General features: G+C 38.4%; 1 protein-coding gene across 1 annotated transcript; it reads left to right on the top strand.

Annotated features, from left to right (window-relative positions):
- The first annotated feature begins 10,976 nt into the window (after positions 1-10,976).
- On the top strand, positions 10,977-11,432 carry LOC141628785 (uncharacterized). The gene has a single exon (XM_074441881.1). It carries the CDS (start codon positions 10,977-10,979, stop codon positions 11,430-11,432), a length of 456 nt encoding a protein of 151 aa, XP_074297982.1.
- Positions 11,433-22,405: the final 10,973 nt, after the last annotated feature.

Raw genomic sequence — 22,405 nt, forward strand, 5'->3', positions numbered from 1 at the left:
AGAATTTCCTATAATTGGTTTTGAGATGATAGTTGGTATGGATTGGTTGGGTAAGTACAAGGCTAGAATAGATTGTCACCAAAAGAAAGTCTCTTTGAGAGGTCCTAAGGGAGTTAGTGTGTCTTATCGTGAGTTTGTTATCAAACCCAAAGTCAAAGTGATTGCAGCGGTGACCTTGAAGTCTTACCTGAGGTAGGGGTGTCCTTTGATTCTATGCCATGTGAAAGATCATAGTATGGTTGAGCCGACAGCAGATGAGATACCAGTGGTGGGAGAGTTTCCAGATGTTTTTCCGGAAGAGATACCGGGTTTGCCACCGAAGAGGGATATAAATTTCAGTGTGAAGTTGAAAGCAGTTAGATGATTTGATAGAAAAGAGATACATTAGACCTAGTGTATCGTCGTGGGGAGCACCAGTTCTGTTTGTGAAGAAAAAAGATGGGAGCTTGAGGTTGTGTATCGACTATAGGGAGCTGAACAGTGTTACAGTGAAGAACAAGTATCATTTGCCAAGGATAGATAATCTGTTTGACCAGCTGAGTGGGAAAGGAGTCTTTTCAAAGATTGATCTGAGATCAGGGTACCATTAGGTGAGGATTCGGGATGAAGACATACCAAAGACCACTTTTCAGTCGAGGTATGGTCACTATGAGTATGTGGTGATGCCGTTTGGGTTATTTAATGCGCCGGCAGTGTTTATGGATTTGATGAACCGGGTCTTCAGTTAGTTTTTAGATCAGTTCGTGGTGGTGTTTATAGATGATATCTTAGTCTATTCTAAGACTAAGGAGGATCATAAAGAGCATTTGAGGTTGGTGTTGCAAACTCTGCGCGACAATCAGTTATATGCAAAGTTGTCTATGTGTGAGTTCTGGTTAGAGAAAGTGGCTTTTATGGGTCATGTGATTTCCACAGAGGGTGTATCTATGGATACTAGCATCATAGAGGCGGTGTCTAAGTGGGAAGCACCAAAGAACGTGGCATAGATTAGGAGTTTCTTGGGTTTGGCAGGGTACTATCATCAGATCGTGAAAGACTTTTCCAAGATCGCCAGACCTATGACGACGTTGATAAGGAAAGAGAACAGGTTTCGATGGGATAAAAGTTGTGAGACGGCATTCCAAACATTAAAGGAGCGTTTGACCATATCTCCTGTCTTAGCTTTACCTAATGGGTGTGAGAACTTTTAGGTGTATACAGATGCTTCAAAGAACGGGTTAGGTTGTCTGTTGATGTAGAATGGGAAAGTCATTGCCTATGCTTCTAGGCAATTGAAGCCTTATGGGGAGAATTATCTGATGCATGATCTAGAATTGGATGCAGTTAAGTTTGTTCTCAAGAGTTGGAGACACTTTCTTTATGGGGCGACCTTTAAGTTTTTTTCTGATCACAAGAATCTAAAGTAAATCTTTACTCAAAAAGAGCTGAACATGAGACAGAGGAGGTGGATGGAGCTTATCGAGGACTATGATATGGATATCATATACTATGAAGGGAAAGCAAATGTGGTTGCTGATCCATTGAGCAGGAAGAGTCTACATTCTCTATGCACAACTATGTCTTTGATGAGGTTGAGAGATGAAGTGGGAAAGATGGGGATACATGTGATTCAAAAAGAGGATACTAGGGGAGACTTGACAGTGGAGCCGGATCTTTATGATGATATTTGCAGGAAACATGCTCTTGATTCTAAGATTCAGGAGTGGAGAGCTGGAGTAAAGAAAGGGATAGTGTCTCGGTTCTCTATTCATTCTGATGAGAGTGTTCGGTTTGATGGGAGATGGTGTGTGCCAAGGGATGAGGAGTTGAAAAAGATAATCATGGCAGAGGCTTATTGCACACCATATTCAGTGCATCCGGGTGGTGACAAGCTTTATAGAGATCTAAAGAGACTTTTTGGTGGCCTGGGATGAAAAGGGAAACAGCTGAGTTTGTGGCTGGATGTTTGACATGTCAGAGGGTTAAGGGAGAGCAGCGTAGACCGCAAGGTAAGATTCAGTCTCTCGAGGTACCTAAATGGAAATGGGAGTCTATCTCCATGGATTTTATAGTGGGTTTACCGAGGAACCAGCAGGGTAATAACATGATATGGGTGATAGTTGACCGTTTGACTAAGTCAGCTCACTTTATTCCAATGAAAGATACATGGAGTAAGGTGTAGTTGGCTAATGGCTATAGGAAGCATGTGGTGAGATTACATGGGGTACCAAAGGACATTGTGTCAGATTGGGATGCGAGGTTCATTTCTCGATTTTGGCAAGAGTTGCAGGAGATGATGGGAACTACCTTGAAGATGAGTACTGTGTTTGATCCTGCAACAGATGGGCAGACATAGAGAACTATCAAGACGTTCAAAGATATGTTGAGAGCTTGTGTGATGGAGTTTGGTGGTAGCTGGGAAGATAGGTTGGATTTAATCGAGTTTTCTTACAACAACAGTTACCATACGAGTATTGGGATGGCTCCATTTGAGGCTTTGTATGGGAGGAGGTGTAGGAGTCCGATTTTCTGAGATGATAGAGCTGAGGCAGTGGTTTTAGGACCATAGATGGTACAGGAGATGATTGAACAAGTGAAAGTGATTCGGCAAAAGATGAAAGCGGCCCAGGACCGACAAAAGAGCTATGCGAACTTAAATCGTCGGGACATCGAGTTTCAGGTTGGGGATAAGGTTCTTTTGAAAGTGTCACCTATGCGTGGAGTTATGCGGTTTGGTAAGAAAGGGAATCTAAGCCAAAAGTTCATTGGATCGTATGAGATCTTAGATCGTGTGGGAGAGGTTGCTTATCGGTTAGCCTTACCTCCAGCTTTGGATTGTGTACATAATGTGTTTCATGTGTCTTAGTTACGGAAGTATGTGAGTGATCCTTCCCATGTGTTACAGGTGGAGAACATCGAGTTGGATGAATCCATGTCTTATCTTGAGGTGCGAAAATAGATTCTTGATCGCAAGGTTCGCAAAACTAGGTCCGGGGAAACAATGTTGCTTAAGGTTTTATGGTCTAATCATGAGTTTGAGGAAGCAACTTGGGAGGTGGAAGAGGCTATGAAGGAGCGGTATCCATCTCTTTTTGATTAGGTATGTGTGGTTAGGGGGGCGTAACCATGTTTCTTTTAGGGGGTAGGAGATGATCGCATAAGGTTTTGGTATGGTTTTATGTTCATTTTGGTACAGTTAGTGGTTGTTTTGAGTCGGTATGAGTTGTGGTTGGGTTTTGTTTTTGAGTTTTTGTTGTGTTGCTGTGTCGTAGTTGAGTTAGTGAGTTTGTTTTTGTGTATGGGTTTGAACTTCAGGGACGAAGTTCAGTTTTTAGGAGGCAAGACTGTAATACTACAGTTTTAGTGCTGTTGGGTACTCTATCGAGTAAGGCTTACTCTGTCGAGAAAGTGAGTTTTGCATACAAAACAGTGTTCTGTCTGATGGGTACTCGGTCGAGTAGGGGCCACTCGATCGAGTAAGTCACTTACTCGATCGAGTAAGTTGGTTTTTACGGGTTATTGGCCGGGTTTTGATAGCAACGTGAGAATGATATAAAAACACTTTTCGTCAGTTGCTTTTCACTTTTTACCATATTATAAGTTTCACAAAAGAGAAAACAAAGTTATGTTGCTCTCATCTCTCTCATTGTTATCAAATCCCAAGGCTTGTGTCATCGGAATGTAGAGTTCTTTACGCCGTTGAGACCGTCGCGTTGTGGGTAAGATCCTAGTACAGTTTTTGTATTATTTCGTTGATTTTTGTTTAAGCCCTAATTGGGTAGATTAGGGGTTTTGGGTGTATTGTTGGTTTAGATGGTGATTGTATGATTGTGTGATTGATAGGAGGTGAATTCGTAGAGGAACGTTTCTGATTCGCTATTATGACGATCGTGGTAATTGCATTTGCAGGTAGGGTTTCCTATTCAGTTATTGTTTACGTAATGCGAGATGGTTGATTGGTTGTTGATTGTTGATTGATAGCATTTGTCTATATCGTATAGGAATTAGTAATTGTTGATGTTGTAGTTGGTAGTGATTGTTTGTCTGTGGTTTGCGAGGTGCGCCGTCGGCTGAGTGGAGTCACTTGCGGAAGTGGCTTCACGCCCTTAATTCGCCCGTTGTGGAACCCGCCATAAGAGGGGATGTTCACATTAAGGAACATGGGTTTGCGCTCGAAATAGATGAGCGGGGCTTAGGTGGGAACGACTGCGGTCCCCCACTGGCGGTGTGGATTACTGGTTGTTGCCATAATCTAGCAGGACTAGACCTTCAGGCTAGTCAGGTGATTGGTGATGTGACGGTGTTAGGGGATTGTATGTATTGTTGTTGTTGCATTATTGTATATTGTGTCATCAGTAACTGAGCTCGTTTAATTGTTTTAAAAACTGTGGTTATCCATTTGGGGATGGTGAGCATTTATCGAGCAGGTATGATATGGATGCACGGGGGATAGCTAGGATTGAGTCATCACGAGTCTTTAGAGTCTTACGCTCTGTTGTCAAACTTTACATTTACCTTAATTGGTTTTGGATTTGGAACAATTGTATTTCTTTTGACATTTTTTGATTTTGTTATGTATCACTTTGACTTTTTTATTAAAGTACCAAGGTAGAAGTCAATCAGTTATTTTAATGTCAAAACACAGTTATTGTATTCTTTTAACACAATTATTGTATTTTAAAGTCAAAACACAATTATGTTTATAAAATGGAATAACATTAAATATTCTACGTTACTTGTAGGCATCTTCAACACCTATAATGTCGACGTTTCCTTGCTCAGAAAATCCCCTAACGACACAAGAACAGGGAACCGCTTGCACTTCCTCTTGGAACTCATAGAAAACAGTATGTGTGTAGATTTTAGAGGCATGTTTCTCAATCATTGTCTTAGAGGAAACCTTTGGTAACGTGCTGTCACTTACAACATCAAGAAATTTCTGATTATAGCGTTGTTGTTCCATTGCACTCTGAAAACGCAACCAAAATTCAACACGTGTGCCATCTATGCTCTCAAATCTTTTGAAATAACTGTTTTGACTCTCTGATCTTTGTGTTATTTTCAAAAGACAACCTAAAGACAAATCCCTAAAGTAAGCAGGTATCCATTTGTGCCTTTTGCCATACATGTATGTAAACCAAGTATTATCATTCAACTTAAAGTCACTAATCACTTAAGACCATTTTTTTTCAAACTCTAAGGGTTCCAAGTCAGTATCCCAAACAGCTGCACATATTCGCTCAACAAAGTCAGTCTCCTTACAAATATGTGACTCAATTTTATCGGTAAGTTTTTTCATTATATGCCACATGCAGTAGCGATGTCTTACTTTCTTGAATACAGAATGCACTCCGAGTTTAATTGATGGATCTTGATCATTATGAATGCACTGAGGTTCTTTGTTGTCCATACAATCAAGGAACTTCTTAAACACCCAAATGAATGACCCATCGTTCTCATGATCAACAAGTGCAGCAGCAAAAGTAACCGACTTTTTGTGGTTGTCAACACCAGTGAATGGGGTGAAGGCCATGTGGTACTTGTTAGTACCATAAGTAGGGTCAAAGGTGATGGTGTCCCCAAACATGGAATAATTCATTCTTGCCTATGTCTCTGCCCAAAAGATTCTAGCCAAACAGTTATCCTCATCAACTTCATAAGCAAAGTAAAAGCCATCTTGTGACTCAGAGAGCCCCTTCAAATAATCGAGAAACATATCAGTATCCTTGTCACGTATGTAACATTTAATATTTCTTTTGAAGTTATTGAATTCCACAATGCACACACAGTTATTTTAATGTAATAGTAAAGCTATTTCATTATTAAATAGTAGTTATTGTAAGGATATTTTTGTCAGATCTTATAAAATAGTCTTTATTATGAAAAAAAACAATCTCTGCTGCAGCAGTTATTTTAATATTATAATGCAGTTATTGTATTATACAAATCCAATTATTCTATCAAAAAAGGAAGCTTTTTTACTGAAATTGGTAGCCTAGTTCACCACAATGCACCTACAGTTATTTTAATGTAACAATAAAGATATTTTATTATTAAATAGTAGTTATTGTCATGATATTTTGTCAGATCCTATAAAATAGTCTTTATTATGAAAAAAAACAATCTCTGCTGGAGCAGTTATTTTAATATTGTAATGCAGTTATTGTATTATACAAATCCAATTATTCTATCAGAAAGGGAAGTTTTTTTTACTGAAATTGGTAGCCTAGTTCACCACAATGCACTCATAGTTATTTTAATGTAATAATAAAGTTATTTCATTATTAACTAGTAGTTTATTGTAAGTATATATGCCAGATCCTATAAAATAGTCTTTATGATGGAAAAAAACAATCTCTGCTGCTACAGTCATTTTAAAACAGTAATGGAGTTATTGTATCATACGAATCCAGTTATTCTATCAGAAAAAGGAGGTTTTTTACTGAAATTGGTAGTCAAGTCCAGCACAATGCATCAACAGTTGTTTTAATGTAATAGTAAAGTTATTTCATTATTGACTACTAGTTATTGTAAGGATATATCTCTGATCCTATAAAAACAGTCTTTATGATGGAAAAATATAATCTCTGCAGCAACAATTATTTTAATGCTGTAATGCAGTTATTGTATTATATTAATCCAGTTATTCAAATACTAGATTTTGAATGATATCATTAAATGAAATCTACATGCAATTATTGTGATATTATGTAGTAGTTATTATAACGACTTTCTAAACAACAAAATGAGTAACAATATGAAAATAATCAATATAATGAGCAAAACTTTCAATATCAGTAATATTAACACAAAACTCATCAATCTAATAACAACAATTATTATATCAACATTATTTCACAAATTTATACCTGAATTCATCGATGTTTGATTATCAGTAATATTATCAAGCAGAGTAAGAGTTTGACCGTCTGAATTTATCATCGTTGAAGTTCACGATTATGGAAAAAACACCTAAATTATGTCAGAATTTGTTATTTGATTCAAATACTGAAGTTATTCGATTATTAAATAAGAAATCGGAAGAAATATTAATACCTTCATTTGGATTTGAAGAATTAGGGTTTTCCGGAGAGAAAAATGATGAACAAATTGATAGTTTCAATTGAATAAATCGAAATAGTGACTGAATTTTGTGTAAAATTGTGGATCAACAAAAAAAATGTGAAGAATCGAAGAATTTGTTGATCAAAATTGAGATGTTTTTGTGCGCTTTTTTTGAGAGTAACAGAGTATTTTTTGATCAAACGTAGAGAAAGAAAGAAGGAGAAAGAGAGAGAAAGAAAGGAATGTTGTGTTTGATGCAAGTAATTGATCAATGGGTTTTGTTAGGTCATTTCTTATATACGCGGGGGTAACTCACGAAAAGTGTCAAACTCACACTGATCTTGCCTATATATATATATATATATATATATATATATATATATATATATATATATATATATATATATATATATATATATATATATATATATATATATATATATATATATATATAGAAATAGGATCCTGTGCGAACCTAAAGTTCGGTGCGAACTTACGAACTGACTTAAAACCTTCACCCAAACACACGCACATACAAACCATTCCCGCACTCCCCTTTCACATTATCCCTATCATTAAATTATTCCCCACATTAACTTTGTATCATCCTCACCTACCAACCACCACCACCCTTCGCCGGCGGCCTCACCGTTGATTGTTCTGCCGGCGTTTCGTCGGAACTACTCTTGTCTACCCAATCTGCCTTTATTTCTCAATCTGTCCTCTCATTCACCGACGATCAAATCGCAGGTTTTCCGGTGAAGCCAACTTTGGCCTGTGATCGATTCTTAATAATCTGACAACATCTTTGGTGCGGTTGATTTTTAGGTATTTTACCTTGAATTTTGCGGATCTATCATTAAAATATGAAATGAGAACAACAAATTAAAAACAATAGTGAGCTGAAATTCTTCGATGATGATTTTGATGATGATGGTCGCTTGTAATTAATTTTCTCCTCTAATTGCTGTTGTTCCGGGTGGCTTGTACAATTATCTGCAAATTAAATTACAACCTGATGTTAGTACTTATGAGAACTAGTTTTATTATTATTTTTGAGAGTTTGCAATAATGAGAAGCAGGAAATCTAATGCACATTTTTGTTGTATACTTCAACAATGACTTCTGATGGAAGTATTGGATTTAAATGAATCATTATTTGCTACTGTTCCTTTTCGATACATTAATCTGAATTCAATTTAAGTTACATTAAACTTGTTTCTCCTTATTGATAATGGATTGCAGTGTGAAACTTATGAATGAGCTACACTCAGTTGATGGTTTCGTTGTTACATTCTATTGATCCATCTTTTGAAGAGTCAAGCACACATTTGACCTGTAAAATAGGATTCTTAATTTTACTGTTATGACTACTTGTGCATCTGTTGTTTGAGTCATTGTTCCTAACGTTAAATTGAAATAAATTGCAGAAAACGTAGCTCCTGAACTAGTGGAAGGAGATCCGTGAGTATGATGTTAGATTGCACATGGGCCTGGGCCACGCCCACCGAGGAAAGAGTGGCTACTTAACATCGGTCCCAAATTACTGCTATTAATAACATTACAGAATCGCATATAAAACATTTAATCCCGGCGAAGCCAACTTTGGTTGGGAACTTTGCGGGAGCTTTTGGGATATTTGGGTTTGGCGGCTTCTCAACCTGAAATTTATTTGGCATTCTTGGAGGACCATCATCATCAAAATCATCATCGTCGTCTATTTGATACTGGAATTGGTCGGAAATGCTGAAGCAAGGGTGCTATTTGTATTCTGGAGTTCCTTTGGATATATGATCATACCTTTCTCTCAATGATTGGTAAGCTCTGAATGATTCTTCCACAAAGCTTATCAATTCCGGTCGGTGTTTGTAGTACATCTTTGCTTTAAATGGCGGCCACCCTGTTAATTTTGATGGTTACATGAGGGTTGAAGTAGATACATAAGTTTTTATCAGGGGAAAGACGCGGGTGGAGATGCTCTATAACTTTGACCAGCGACTGCAAAGATGGAATCAATACATGTTGATCAAGTCGAAAAAACATTTGTTTATTTTTTAAGATGTTTGTTTACAGCACATGATTCTTGTATTGCTCCGTTTAGATTCACGTATGACAATTATCTTATAGTGAAAGTGTATTGTTCTTCAGTATGGTATAGTATTCTTTGTTCATTGTACTTGCTTTCCATTATCTGTAAGCATTCATCTTTTCGAGCTGTGCAGACATTGTTATCAATCATTTTTATTGCGAATATTCAGTTAATAGCAGAACCCAAAAATGTGCCGACAAAAGCACATCCGAAATTAACCCGAAACGAAATGTATAACGTGCCTCAGATGGACCGATCTAGACCCGACTCAATTGACCCTTTTACCTTGCTAGATACACTCCTTTACCTTGTTAGATATACATATTTAACAAGTTAGATACACTCTTTTTGCCTTGTAGATACACTCCTTTAACAAGCTAGATACACTCATTTAATTTGCTAGATACACAACTTAGCCAAGCTAGATATAGTCATTTACCTTGTTAGATACACATATTTGACAAGCTAGATACACTTTTTAACCTTTGCTGTATACACTCATGAATAATTTCTTCCTTGGTATCCAGTTCGATCTTTGCAGCGAAACCAAAATACCACGGTCAAGTCATATTTTACGTCGTAGTGTTGGTGTTGTATATTCTTTATGTAACAAATTCAATGGCAGACTTCAATGTTTGAAGGAAGTATGCACAAGAAATTACGTGTTTTGTGGTTGATTGGGTCGATTTCCTCAAGATACAGCGTTATATGGCTTGTGCATTCACAATATTCCCTCCTACGTTAAGAGTTGCCTAGATCGAATTGAAGATTATAAGATAATGCATACTCAAATAGTACACATCGGACTAATATACTCGTATTAAATATGAAATGAAGCATCTAGTATGTAGTATGTACATGGATCACGAGGACTACCTTCTTGAAAATTCGGAACAAATTAAAGAAATTCTCATCTCTAGTCGATAAATGTCTCAACAATAAGTCTTTCTTTTGGTCATTGTAACATGAAGCGGCTACAGAAACATATCTTTAGTTAGCTAGATACACTTCTTTTGTTAGATAGATACACTTCTTTAAGTTGTTAGATACATACTTCTATTTAAGGGTTAGATTAGGTGGCTAGATACACACACTCCTTTAAGTTAGATAAATATCTTTAGCTAGTTAGATACATTTCTTTAAGTTACTAGATACGTATCTTTAGTTAGCTAGATACACTCCTTTAAGCTACTAGATATATATCTTTAGATAGCTAGATACACTCCTTTAAACTACTAGATACATATCTTTAGCTAGCTAGATACACTCTTTTAAGTAACTAGATACATATCTTTAATTAGCTAGATACACCTTTTTAAGGTACTAGATACATATCTTTAGTTAGCTAGATACACTCCTTTAATCTACTAGAAACATATATTTAGCTAGCTAGATACATCCTTTTAAGCTACTAGATACATATATTTAGCTAGTTAGATACACCCTTTTAAACTACTAGATACATATCTTTAACATGCTAGATACATATAGTGATATACTTAGCTTCAAATAGTGTACATAGCTTGAATAAGATGTTCATCTTACACTCATGCATTGTAATGGTTTATTTAACTAGAGCACACATGTGCCATCAATCTATATCTTAAACTCAAAATCAATGACGAATTTGAGTTCATAATATCACTAATGTCTTCGAATTTGTAAAAATAACATCAGGACATAATAACTATACAGTATCAAACATCAACTTAAATTAGATGAGATATGTATCATTTTAGGATTGATACACTACCTTGAGTTACTAGATACTTACTTTTTATTTGTTAGATACACTCTTTTAAATTATTAGATACATACCTTTTATTTGCTAGATAAACCTATTATGTATAACGAACAGTGGAGGAATACAGGGATAGAGTACACTGTGAGGATGGGTTATCAGTGGTTAGAACAGGCAGGAGTTGATGTGCCCTGGTATCCTTGGGTTAGCAACAGGATCATTGCTCCTAAGCATGAATTTTTCATTTGGATAGCTGTACAGCAGCGTCTGCTTACTCAGGACAGGATGGTGAAGATGGGTTTCCTTCAAAGCAACGTATGCTGGCTATGTGGGCAAGAGGAGGAATGTCATCAACACTTGTTCTTCTCCTGTACTTATAGCAGGAAATGTCTAACAGTGGTTGAAAGTTGGCTGCAGATTCGTATTCCAGTTCAAGATGTGATGGAGTGGTGGCTTAAGTATAGAAATAGATCTCTGTTGGTTAGGCAAGTGCTTGCTGCAAGTATAGCTTATCTAATGTATGAGATATGGTATGTGCCAGGAATAGAAGTCGTGTAGAGAGTATTTGTTCATCGCCTTTGTGCTAGTCGGGACAGTACAGAGGGGGATAGTACTGAGATTACAAGTGCGGAATGTAATAGGCAGTAATAGGAGAGTTAAACTATGGTTAGAACGAATTTGTAATGGTGTAAATTAACTAAGGGCTATCTCCCTAGTTAATCAATTGTTCGGGTTATGCTTAATATAATACTTACACTTTCCCAAAAAAAAAAACTCATTTAAGTTATTATATATAACGGTGAGTAAAGGCAACGAAGACGCATGTCACTAAATTCAAATAAATTCAACTTTTGAGAGATTGTTAATAGAACTTTTAAAGAGAAATAAGAGACAAGTTTCGAGGAAATTTTTTTCGAGATCTTTCGGAAAACGTTTATGAACTTATCTTAATATTTTTGAACATAGATCAGTTATCAGTCCCACCATAAGAGGCCAGGATAAAGTTTCATAAAATTTTCTTTGCATTATCAAAGAACATCATGCTAAACATTTTCCAATTGGCAACAGAAGATATGATATATGATAAAAAAAAAATTAACTTGTTGCAGCTGCCAACAGTGCTTAGGTAGGATCAGCCTCGAGTCAGCCCCGAGTAGCTCAGGTTGAGACTTGAAGTGTTGATAGTGATTCTTTCAACTCCATAATAACTCCGTCTCACCTCCGACAATAACTTGAATTTAGGCAGCAGGTTCTTTTTATTGCATCAAGAACCCAACCGCAAAGAAACTCCCCGCAAAATACAAACACTCGTTATATCAAGTTGGAAAATAAACTATGGAAATCGTCTTAAAAAGTACCAGATACAATAGATACACATAGAATTACTATCGGATCACAAGGTATTACTACTAGATACACAAATCGATTTGTGTATCCAGTAGTAATACCATGTGTATCTGGGCTGGTATTTCGTGTATCCACGATTTAAAGATCAACTACGACCACCAACCTGGCCACCACCACCACGCCTACTGCCAGCACCACCACCACCATCCCTGAACTATCCCACAACCAGCCACGTCCATGGCATCAGCCAAACAACCACTTGAACATGTATCAACGATATCACTAGTGACATAACCGGCCACCTCAGACTTACGACCTTATACTTACGATAAGGATATGGCAGCAGCACCCCTTACGTTCTCTAGTTGAATAACAATCTGCTCTCTAGCCAACTTCTTCTCTTATGATATTATTAATATCCATTTTGGTTATGTATCACGTATATTTAGTTTCATTTTCAAAAGAGGCCACGGTTTTACTATTTCTTGGTTATAAGATAATGTAAAATGGTTCACTAAAGCAAACACTCTTCTTTTTATTATGAAGTAGCAATCATTTGATGCAATTCTCGGTGAAATTTTCATCATCGTACTTAACATAATATTTTAACATTTCAAGTGGTTTCTCTTTATTCTTGTGTAACACCCTAAAACGACTTGTAAAAAGAAATGGGGGAGTACAAATGTAAAATACAGACTGTAGATGGTGTTGAGTCAATTACATCACGCCTTTAAGCGACTTCTTTACCATCTTCTCTTGAATTCGGGCTTCCCTATTTGATCTAGCAACTGTACCCCTGCTATGTTTTTCACTCTGAACTCTCTACCTTTCAGCTTCATCTTCCCACCTCTACAATAGAACATCACTTTAGTAATAGTGACGAAAATATATCAGCATCAAAGCAGAGCCTGTTAATTAACACTGACCTGTCTCCTTTTCTCCAATTTGTACAGATTTATACCCTTTATCAAGAGCGGATGAAGTGGGGGAAGTGGCTTCTCCCCTTTGCTCCAAAGAACCTCAACCTGATCAGAGAAAGATGGTCAGCATAAGCGGAAGTATATATTTTGTCAAGATAAAAGAATGGTCTTCCCTTGTCCTGTGAAGAAGTTAAGTAATACACTAATACCATCAGCAGCAACATTACCATAACCTATTTGGTATGGCTGGTTTTGGTGTCGGATATGGATACAGATAGACCCACATGAATCACTTTTTCAGGAACATGGACTTTATAAAGATAGTAACAAACATAAGCATCCACAAAGGTAAGCTTAACTCGTCTTCTTAATCAAGCCACAAAGGTCGAGATCAAGGCGCCCCATGAAGGTCGAGATCCAGAACACCACCCTTCTTGCAGAGTTGATAACTCGCTGATTCCTTAGAGTTAGCATGCCCAATCTATATCATTTTGAAGCTCCAGATGTAATCTAACTCCCAAACCTGGAATCACTTGAAAATATGATCTATGACTCGAGATATTGCGCATTGAGTGATAGCAGGTCACAGATCACCTCTGCTGTAACAGTTCAGTATTCAGGCGCAATTTTTAGGCTTCATAACTTTCTGCTCGGATTGAAATAGGGAGTCCATGGATAGCCAAATTAAAGGTAAATGAGTTATCTATCACCTCTAAAAAGAATTAACCCAAGGTGGTGTCTGGATTGGGAGCTATGAACAGTTTAGTGCTGACAGGTCTGGTTTGTCGAGACTGAGACATGAAATCGTATCAGTCTTTGAAGGCTTGCTGGGCAAAATCTACTCGGTGAAACTCGACCATTCCAAGTCCATGAGAAATATGACATTCTCAAGATTTTATACATATAAAGAACACAAATTTTAACCATTTACAACTCCAGATATGAGCATTTGAAGTTGGCCCAATTCTGATTAGATTTCAAGAATAGTTCAGATTTCCTGAACTTGAGAAATTAGCTTGCTTGGAAACTTGGATGTCTTGGTCATTGAATATGAGCTTGACAAACAAATGATGACCTACCCTTATCTCATTTCAGCTACCGCGCCTATAAAATTGTTACCCCCTGATTAGCTTTGATAAAGCCTCAGCTCATATGTTCCACACTCCACAACATTGACAAACTACATAACTACATTATCATAAATTGTCCTTCCTAATTTAGTGCGCATTTGGTTGTCTTTGCTTGTTCACTGGATGGTGAAGAAAAGACTACAAAAAAGAAATCATATGTGCACATACATTATCAAGCTGATAAATCAACAAACGTTTTATTTGCAGAGACGCCTTTTTTCCGAATGTATGGATGTAGACCAAGTTACCTACTCTTGCAATAGTTAACATGGCAGAGCTGCTAGTGAATTGCCAATATGACACATACGTTCAATACCATTAACAAATTACATTGTCCTAATTTATCCTTCGCTATTTACTGCTTAGTGGTCTTTAAATATATAGAATTTTCAAGACAGGAAATTTTGTTTTAATTGTTCAGCTCACAAGGTTCCAGGACATGGAAAACTCTTATAGTTACTAGTCATACGACGAAGTGGGCGAAATCGCTTCCTTACGGCGTAGGTAAGTGAGACTTCCTCTACTTATGTCGAAGGATTAAAAGGTCAACACTATCTTTTTGTGGAGGCGGTGGTGATAGAATCGATGGTGGTGACGGTGGCAATGGATACAGAAAATAACAGCCCAGATACACATGGTATTACTACCAGGTACACACGGTATTATTACCGGATACACAAGCTATTACTACCGGATACAATTTGTATCCGGTAGTAATAGCGTGTGTATCCGCTAGTAATACCGTGTGAATTTGACGAAGTAATATGGGTATCTTGGTAGTTCGTACCCTCTTCGGAAATACCACCCGCGGACGACATCCCTAACCACCCTCAAGGCACCGTGTAACGAGTCGACCACCGTCATGGACACTCAGAACCATCACGAAACCATCACCCCAATGTTACCAATTGTATCACGACAAACAATCACAAAACCAGCAACACCTATCAGACCCACCGGAAAACCCCAATCCACTGATTTCTTCATATAAATATCCCGCGACTACGACACAGACCCACCAGAAACAACTAAATCACAGTGTCACCATTTTTCAAATTTTCTTCTAAGTGTTAGATCTACAAAACAGGAAGTAGAATTTCGTAAAACTTACAATACATGCGATGTAGTCCGGAAATTTAGAGTTAAAAAGTGTTCTTCATTACCGTTGTCGGTAAATTCATACGAGGTCGCCGGCGAAGGAAGCCATGGAGAAGAGGGTGGCTCATTGGCGTGGTTTGCGTCGCGACGTAGGAGTGAGATGACTCCGGCGGTCGTCTAGGCTGAGGCGATCGGTGGGACTGGTGGTGGTGGTGGTAGATATGGGAGAGGGAAGGTAGACTGGTGTTTGAATGTCTGATTGATAAAGTACATGAGAAGGAAAGACGGGGGTTGACTTTAGGCTTTTTAAAATTGTGTTTTTAAGTTAGTTCGTACGGTTCGCACCATACTTTAGTTCGCTTTGACCCGACCCGATATATATATATATATATATATATATATATATATATATATATATATATATATATATATATATATATATATATATATATATATATATATATAATCATGTAGGGCACCCTTCTTATGGTGAGGCATATGTACCCATCTCCACCATCCAATATAATTAGCCTCGACGCACAAGATTGTGCCTCATCAACTACCACTGATAACCCCACCCAAAAAAATATGTGATATCGTTCATTTTCACATGTTACTTTGTCTTCTCTTTCTCTCTCCTCTGCAATTTTCGTTCGTTCATCACCATTCTCGCGCAAGATTATAGCCCATCGTTTATTTCGGTTCATTCGTCTTTACTCTTACTGTGATTTTCGCTCAATTCTGAAGATATTTGTATCAGCTAATCACATTAATTTGCGGGTTTTAATGTGTAATTTATTGTTTCTCTTGATTTTTGTATTTTATGTTTTTCAGTTTTTAAATTGTAGTGAATCGTCTTTATCGTTCGTTTCTTCCATCTCATCTTCGCCGTAACAAGTTGTGATTTCTTCTATTCTCTCGAAATTTGTGCATTTCCGCATCTTATAGTATGTTATTATATCTGTAATTATTGTTTTCGTTTTTCGTAATTAACTACTCCCTCCATACCAGACCAATGGTAACATGGTAAAAAAGGGGGGTTTTAAGAAAAAAGGGTAAAGCAGGGGCAAATACGAAAAGTAAGTTGAATATAATAAGGATTAATGTTGGGTTGGTGAGAGGCTCATTACATGGCATTTGTCTAAATATAAGAAGGATATAAGGATATTATTGGAAAAAAAAAACAGCCCATTTATAGTATGTTACCATTGGTGTGGTACGGCCGTATTAGGTAAGTGTTACCATTGGTCTGGTATGGAGGGAGTATTTGATTTTCACAATTGTGCATTTTTCAATTTGAAATCTTAGTTTAGTCTTATTCTTGCTCATAATTTCATGATCTATTTTAGTTATTGATATTAGTTTCTATTTTTCTAGGGTTTATCAACATGAGTTTTGAAGCTAAAATGTCTTTCTCTATAAATTCTCACTAATGATTGAATCTGGACAATTTTTTACTTGATTAATGATGTTTTATGATTTTTGAAGGTTTAATTTGTTTATTTATCTGTTTGATTAATGTTATAATGATTGATATCATATGAATTCATACATCTTGTACGTCTTTTGATCGAGTTGCTTGATTACCCGATTGGTAATACCAAATTATAGAAATTTTGACAGCGTTAGACTTATTGTCTCTTGTTACTGCATTGAAAGTTCATGATTTGAAGAGACTAGTGATACGTGCCTAATGTATAGTCTTTTTGGCCTATTTCAGCGCGTATTTCTATGCATTTCTATACTGTTTTTATGGTATTTTGCCCCGAATTGGCTACTTTGGTGTATTTTGTCCTTTCTGTAGGAATGATCGCGAAAGTAGTGGAACCATACCCCTTTTTGTCCTTTTTGCATGCATTTAGAGGAGACGGGATTGTCCCAGAGTAAGATACTGCACTTGGAAGCGTCATGGCAGGCATTACGAGACACTTGGGTGAAGACGTGAGCTGGAATGAAGACAAAATCAGTCGATCGAGGGGATTTATGGTCGATCGAGTGGTTTCTAGCCCCCCTGATGCTCGATCGAGCTGTCCCTCAGTCGATCGAGTAAGCTGCACAAGACCAAGTCCTCGATCGAGTAACCTGTTGGTCGATCGAGTAACTTTCGCTGAGATGTTGGTCGATCGAGTGGTTTAGTCCACTCGATCGAGAGGTTTTCACGGGCATGGGCTTTTAATTAGTCCGTGTGTTGTTTATTTTCGGAAACCTTAGTGTTTTTCTATTTAAACCTAAGTTAATTAGGTTATTAGGGATCTCTTTTTATTATCTTTCATACTAGAAAACTACATACCTTGCTACGTTACTTGGCCTTCTCCACTTTGTTACTTTTATTTTCGGATCATTATTGCTCGGATTCAGTGTTCTTTACGCCGGATTCCCTCTGATTGTAATCCTTCCTCTTCCTTTATTAATAATAATCATTTGTTGCTTTAATTTCTTGTTTATATTATCATTCTCCTTTGCCCTAATTTCTTTTATTGCATTTTATTGTTTATTCATTATGTTTTCTGCTGGGAATTTGTCTGCTGTTAGTTTAATTACGAACATGAGTAGCTAAACCCCTTCGTGTTGGGATTAGGGAATCTGCGGTAGGAAAATGACGATGTAGTGAATGAATTAGATGAACTGATTAAGAGACTCTTTCACTATAGCAATTTAACTGTAATTCCCGACCTAGTTGAGTGCACGCTTCTATGTCACCCATTAAACTGGCTAAAATTAATCCTGGATCGAAAGATTGGACTAATTAGGCTTGCTATAAATATTAGACTACCCTAATGAGGACGAAAGTTAAGTTAGTGGTATTTTAGGATAGAAAGTGGACCGAAAGGACCTTTTAACATCCGTCTCACGTTAGTTCGTCTGAGTCATTTACTGCTGAGTTATTGGACTACCGTAGTGAACCGAAATCCCGACATGTCCCTCTCTTCTTGATAGTTTAATCCTATTTTATTGCTTTATTTACTTTTTACCTTATTTCTCTTTCCTTCAGACTTCGTAGTTTAGAACCGTTTTCAAACAAACCCCCAATTGTTACCATAGGATTAGAAATAGACAGCTATATTTGCGTTACCTCCCTGTGGATTCGATACTCGACTGCCTCTGCTACATTTTAGTTGAGACCGTTAGGTTTTATCTTTGATAGGGTTGTGATAGCCGTGTCAAATTTTGGCGCTGTTGCCGGGGAGGCAATTGTTCAAATTATTAGTTGCTTTATTTTTAGTCCTTCTCAGTCTAAGGGACACCCGTTCCTTAGACTATTCTTATTTTCTGTTGTAGTTTCTTTTTATGCGCAGGTCGCAAGGTGGTCCACTACTACCATTCGATCCAGAGATTGAAAGATCTTTGCACGTAAAGAGGAGATTGTTTCAAGATCAACAGTTAGAGGAAGAGTCTAGTTCTCGTTCCAACTTTTACGAGAACGAACTGTTCGAGGACAACCCACCGTCTTCTCCAGTTTCTAATTCATCAGTTGAAACCGTTATTTTTCCAGACTTTCCCGAAATGGCCGAAGAAGCGACCATTGCCAGTCATTCGAACCCACAAGAGGATCTTTACAAAGGGTTCGAGCTACCAGGGGAAGCTCGGAAATTCGAGCCGAAACCTTCTTACCTTAATATGGTTGAGAAGAATCAGTTCGGTGGGGCTGCAAACGAGGATGCAGCGAAGCACATGGAGACTTTTATTGATTACTGCTGCTCCATACCCCCACCTGCCGGCGTGACAGCTGATCAGATAAAAGAAACCTTGTTCATCTTCTCACTCCGCGATGCTGCGAGGGAGTGGTATAGGGATTTGGACCGAACTGCTCACGCCATAACTGATTGGAATTCATTGGCTTTAGCATTCTATAAGAAGTACTTTTCTGCATCAAGGACTATTGCCATTAGAGCTCAGATAACGAGCTTCAAATAAGGGCCTGACGAGAATTTTCACGAGGCATGGACTCGATTTAAGAAGCTAGTGTGAACCATACCGTACCATGGTTTCGAAAAGTGGAGTCTATGCAATCATTTCTATAATGGATTGTATGACGATCGAGAGCCATTTTGGATCTTTGCGGCTAATGGCGGTTCTTTGAAAACTTGGGAGCAACCAAAGGGTGGAAGATCATAGATGATTTGGCCATCCATAAGGCTGAATATGGGAACTCGAGAGGAAATCAAAGAAGAGCTGCTGAGTCCTCATCTGTCGCTGCACTTGAAGCCCTCACTGCAAGGTTTGACAAGTATGAGCTAGGAGGAGTTTCCAAGGGGGGCATGTACCAGGTTAATGCTGTGACAGACGGTCCTTTCGTCTGTAGAAGATGCGGAGGAGAGGGATATGTCTCAGATCATTGTCCCGATCCTTTTGAGCAATGCGTCGCCTTTCAACATTACAGGCGGAACAACGATTACTACGAGCCAAATGTCCACCCCAATTTGAGGTGGAGAAATCGAAACGTGCTCAACCCCACGGCTCCTCCGAACCAGCAGCATCAACCGTATATTCCACCACATAAGAATCAACAAGGCTATCAGAAGCCTCCGTCTTTCAACCCTCCTAACCATGGTACTTCGTCATCTAGCGGGGTGAGTGAATTGAGCGAGTTAAAGACTATGATGCAAGCTATATCGAAGCAATTGCAGCTGAATGATCAACAAAATCAACAGCAAATCGCGTCACATAAGGCACTTGAGACTCAAGTTGCCCAACTTGCTGCAAATCAATCCTCGAGAAAGCCAGGTCAATTACCGACTCAAAATGAGAAGAATCCCCACGAGACGGTAAACCTGATAGAATTGAGAAGCGGTATTTCTTATGAGGGACCAGAAGTGAAGAAATCAGATCCTAGGGAAGCCATAACGATGATGAACGATTGCTGCTCGCCAAGAAAAAGGGCTCACGACAAAGGAATTACTCGATCGACTGAAGACTGGTGTTCGATCGAGTGTAAAAGGTGAAGAAAGCCCTCGATCGAGTAGTCTTTCTGCTCGATCGAGCGAACAGGAAGTTGAGGTTGATCGATCGAGTGGTAATGTTACTCGATCGACTGATTCAAATGAGGAAACTGCTCGATCGAGTGAGCATATTGTTCGATCGAGTGATAATGATGACGGGAAGCTTATTCGAGAGCCTGCTAGTGCTCGTTTAAGCGAGAAATCACCGGAAAGACCTCGTTCTAGAGGTAAGAGGCGTCCAAAGGATACCGAACTTGCACCAGAAGACACTTTGGAAGCGAGAAACAAGGGGCTTGAGATACCAATCACGGTTCCCTTCCCGAGGCGACTGCAGAATACCAAAGTTAATCAACAGTTTGGCAAATTTGTTGAACTTTTGAAGAACTTGGAAGTCTCTGTGCCATTCACTGAATTGCTGGCTAAGGTACCCTCTTATTTAAAATTCATGAAAGAAATTTTAGCACGTAAGAGGACTATTAATGACAGTGAGACCATAGCTTTAACTGAGGTGGGGTCAGCCCTATTTCAAAATAAGTTACCCCCTAAGCAATCGGACCGGGTAGTTTTTCGATTCCTTGTCACATCGGTATGCAATTGATTGATAATGCGCTATGCGATTTAGGCGCTAGCGTAAGTGTCTTACCTTTGTCTCTGGCTAAGAGACTTGGTTTGACAAAGCTGAGTTGCACCAACATGACTGTCCAAATGGCCGACCGTAGTCTATCACGGCCATTAGGTATTGTAGAAGACGTACCTGTCTGATCGGGAAGTTCTTTATTCCCGTCGATTTTGTTGTCTTAGATATCCCCGAAGATGCACACACCCCTATTATTTTAGGAAGACCATTTCTATCCACTGCCCGTGCGGTAATAGACGTCGAGTGGGAAGACTTTGACCTTTCGGGTAGGGGATGAGGAGCGATTTTCATCGATCCAAGTTCCGGAGAGCTCCCATGCAAGCCCAGCCTTGCAATGCTCTCTCTTCTATTGTCCCTATTATTGACACTCCAAATGAAAATTTGGAGAATATTGCTGTCATTGTTAACCCTCCGCCTCAAATTGAGAGCAAGAAGGAGGAAAGTTCGTCTGTTTTCCTTGCTGCAGGTACAGATGAAAGCAAAGAGGGAGCTGTCAATGGACGTTGTGCAACTGTTGTCAATCAAACTGGAGCCAAGGATGCCAAAGAAGACGACAGAGGAGCGAGAACGAAGAAAGTTCGAACCTACGTGGATTGGAACTACATTCCTCCTACTGTTGCAAATAGTGACTCAAGCTCATGGAAACTGAAGAGGTCGGTCAAGATTCTTTGAGGTGACGTCCTCCAGTCAGAAGCCCACGAAGGGGCTACTGAAATTTGATGAGAACTAAACGGGGAAATGCCCCGTGTAACACCTTGTAATAGACAATTTTTGAATTTCTTTTAACTTTGCTTTATTACGTTTTAATTAGGACAATTAGTTTAGACAATCTTTTTAGCATAGACTAAGACTATAGACTGTGTTTTTGCGTTTTTGGTATTTTGGGATGTTTTTGGATATGTTTTATGCAGGTTTGGGGAAATTTCACGCAATTCGAGGAAGAAAGGACGAAATTCAAAGAGCCTTCAAGAGGAAAGTCCTCGATCAAGTACTTCTGTACTCGATCGAGTGGAAATTGGATCGATCGAGTAGTTTGTTTGCTCGATCGAGTAAAGCCAAAGGAGGTGTTGATCGATCGAGTGGATGTTCGTCGATCGAGCACCTGGGACACCAAAAGTCCTCGATCGAGTGACTTAAAATCACTCGATCGAGTGAAATGAACAGTGGACACGGGAGTTTTCTTTCTTAAAACTCTTTATTCCTTGTTTCTATTTTCATTTCACCCTAATTTCCGTCTAACCCTTCCCCCTAATTGCGATTTTAACTCCCCAAATCACCATTTTTCTTGCCCAAATCACCAATCCGCCACCTATAATCCTTTCCTAGCATATTAATCTTCAAAAGCCCCTTGATTTCCCCTTTATTTGTGCTCGTTTTCTCGCTGTTTAAAGGGATTTAGGGTTTGCGGGTTTTTCGATTAAAATCCGCCTTTGTTGCTTGTTTATTTGAAGTTTAATTG

The sequence above is a fragment of the Silene latifolia genome, chromosome Y (genome assembly GCF_048544455.1).
Source record: "Silene latifolia isolate original U9 population chromosome Y, ASM4854445v1, whole genome shotgun sequence".
NCBI lineage: Eukaryota > Viridiplantae > Streptophyta > Magnoliopsida > Caryophyllales > Caryophyllaceae > Silene > Silene latifolia.

Bases quoted from the DNA above. Each gene is read 5' to 3' on its own strand.
- LOC141628785 (XM_074441881.1), top strand. From the start codon at position 10,977: ATGTATAACGAACAGTGGAGGAATACAGGGATAGAGTACACTGTGAGG.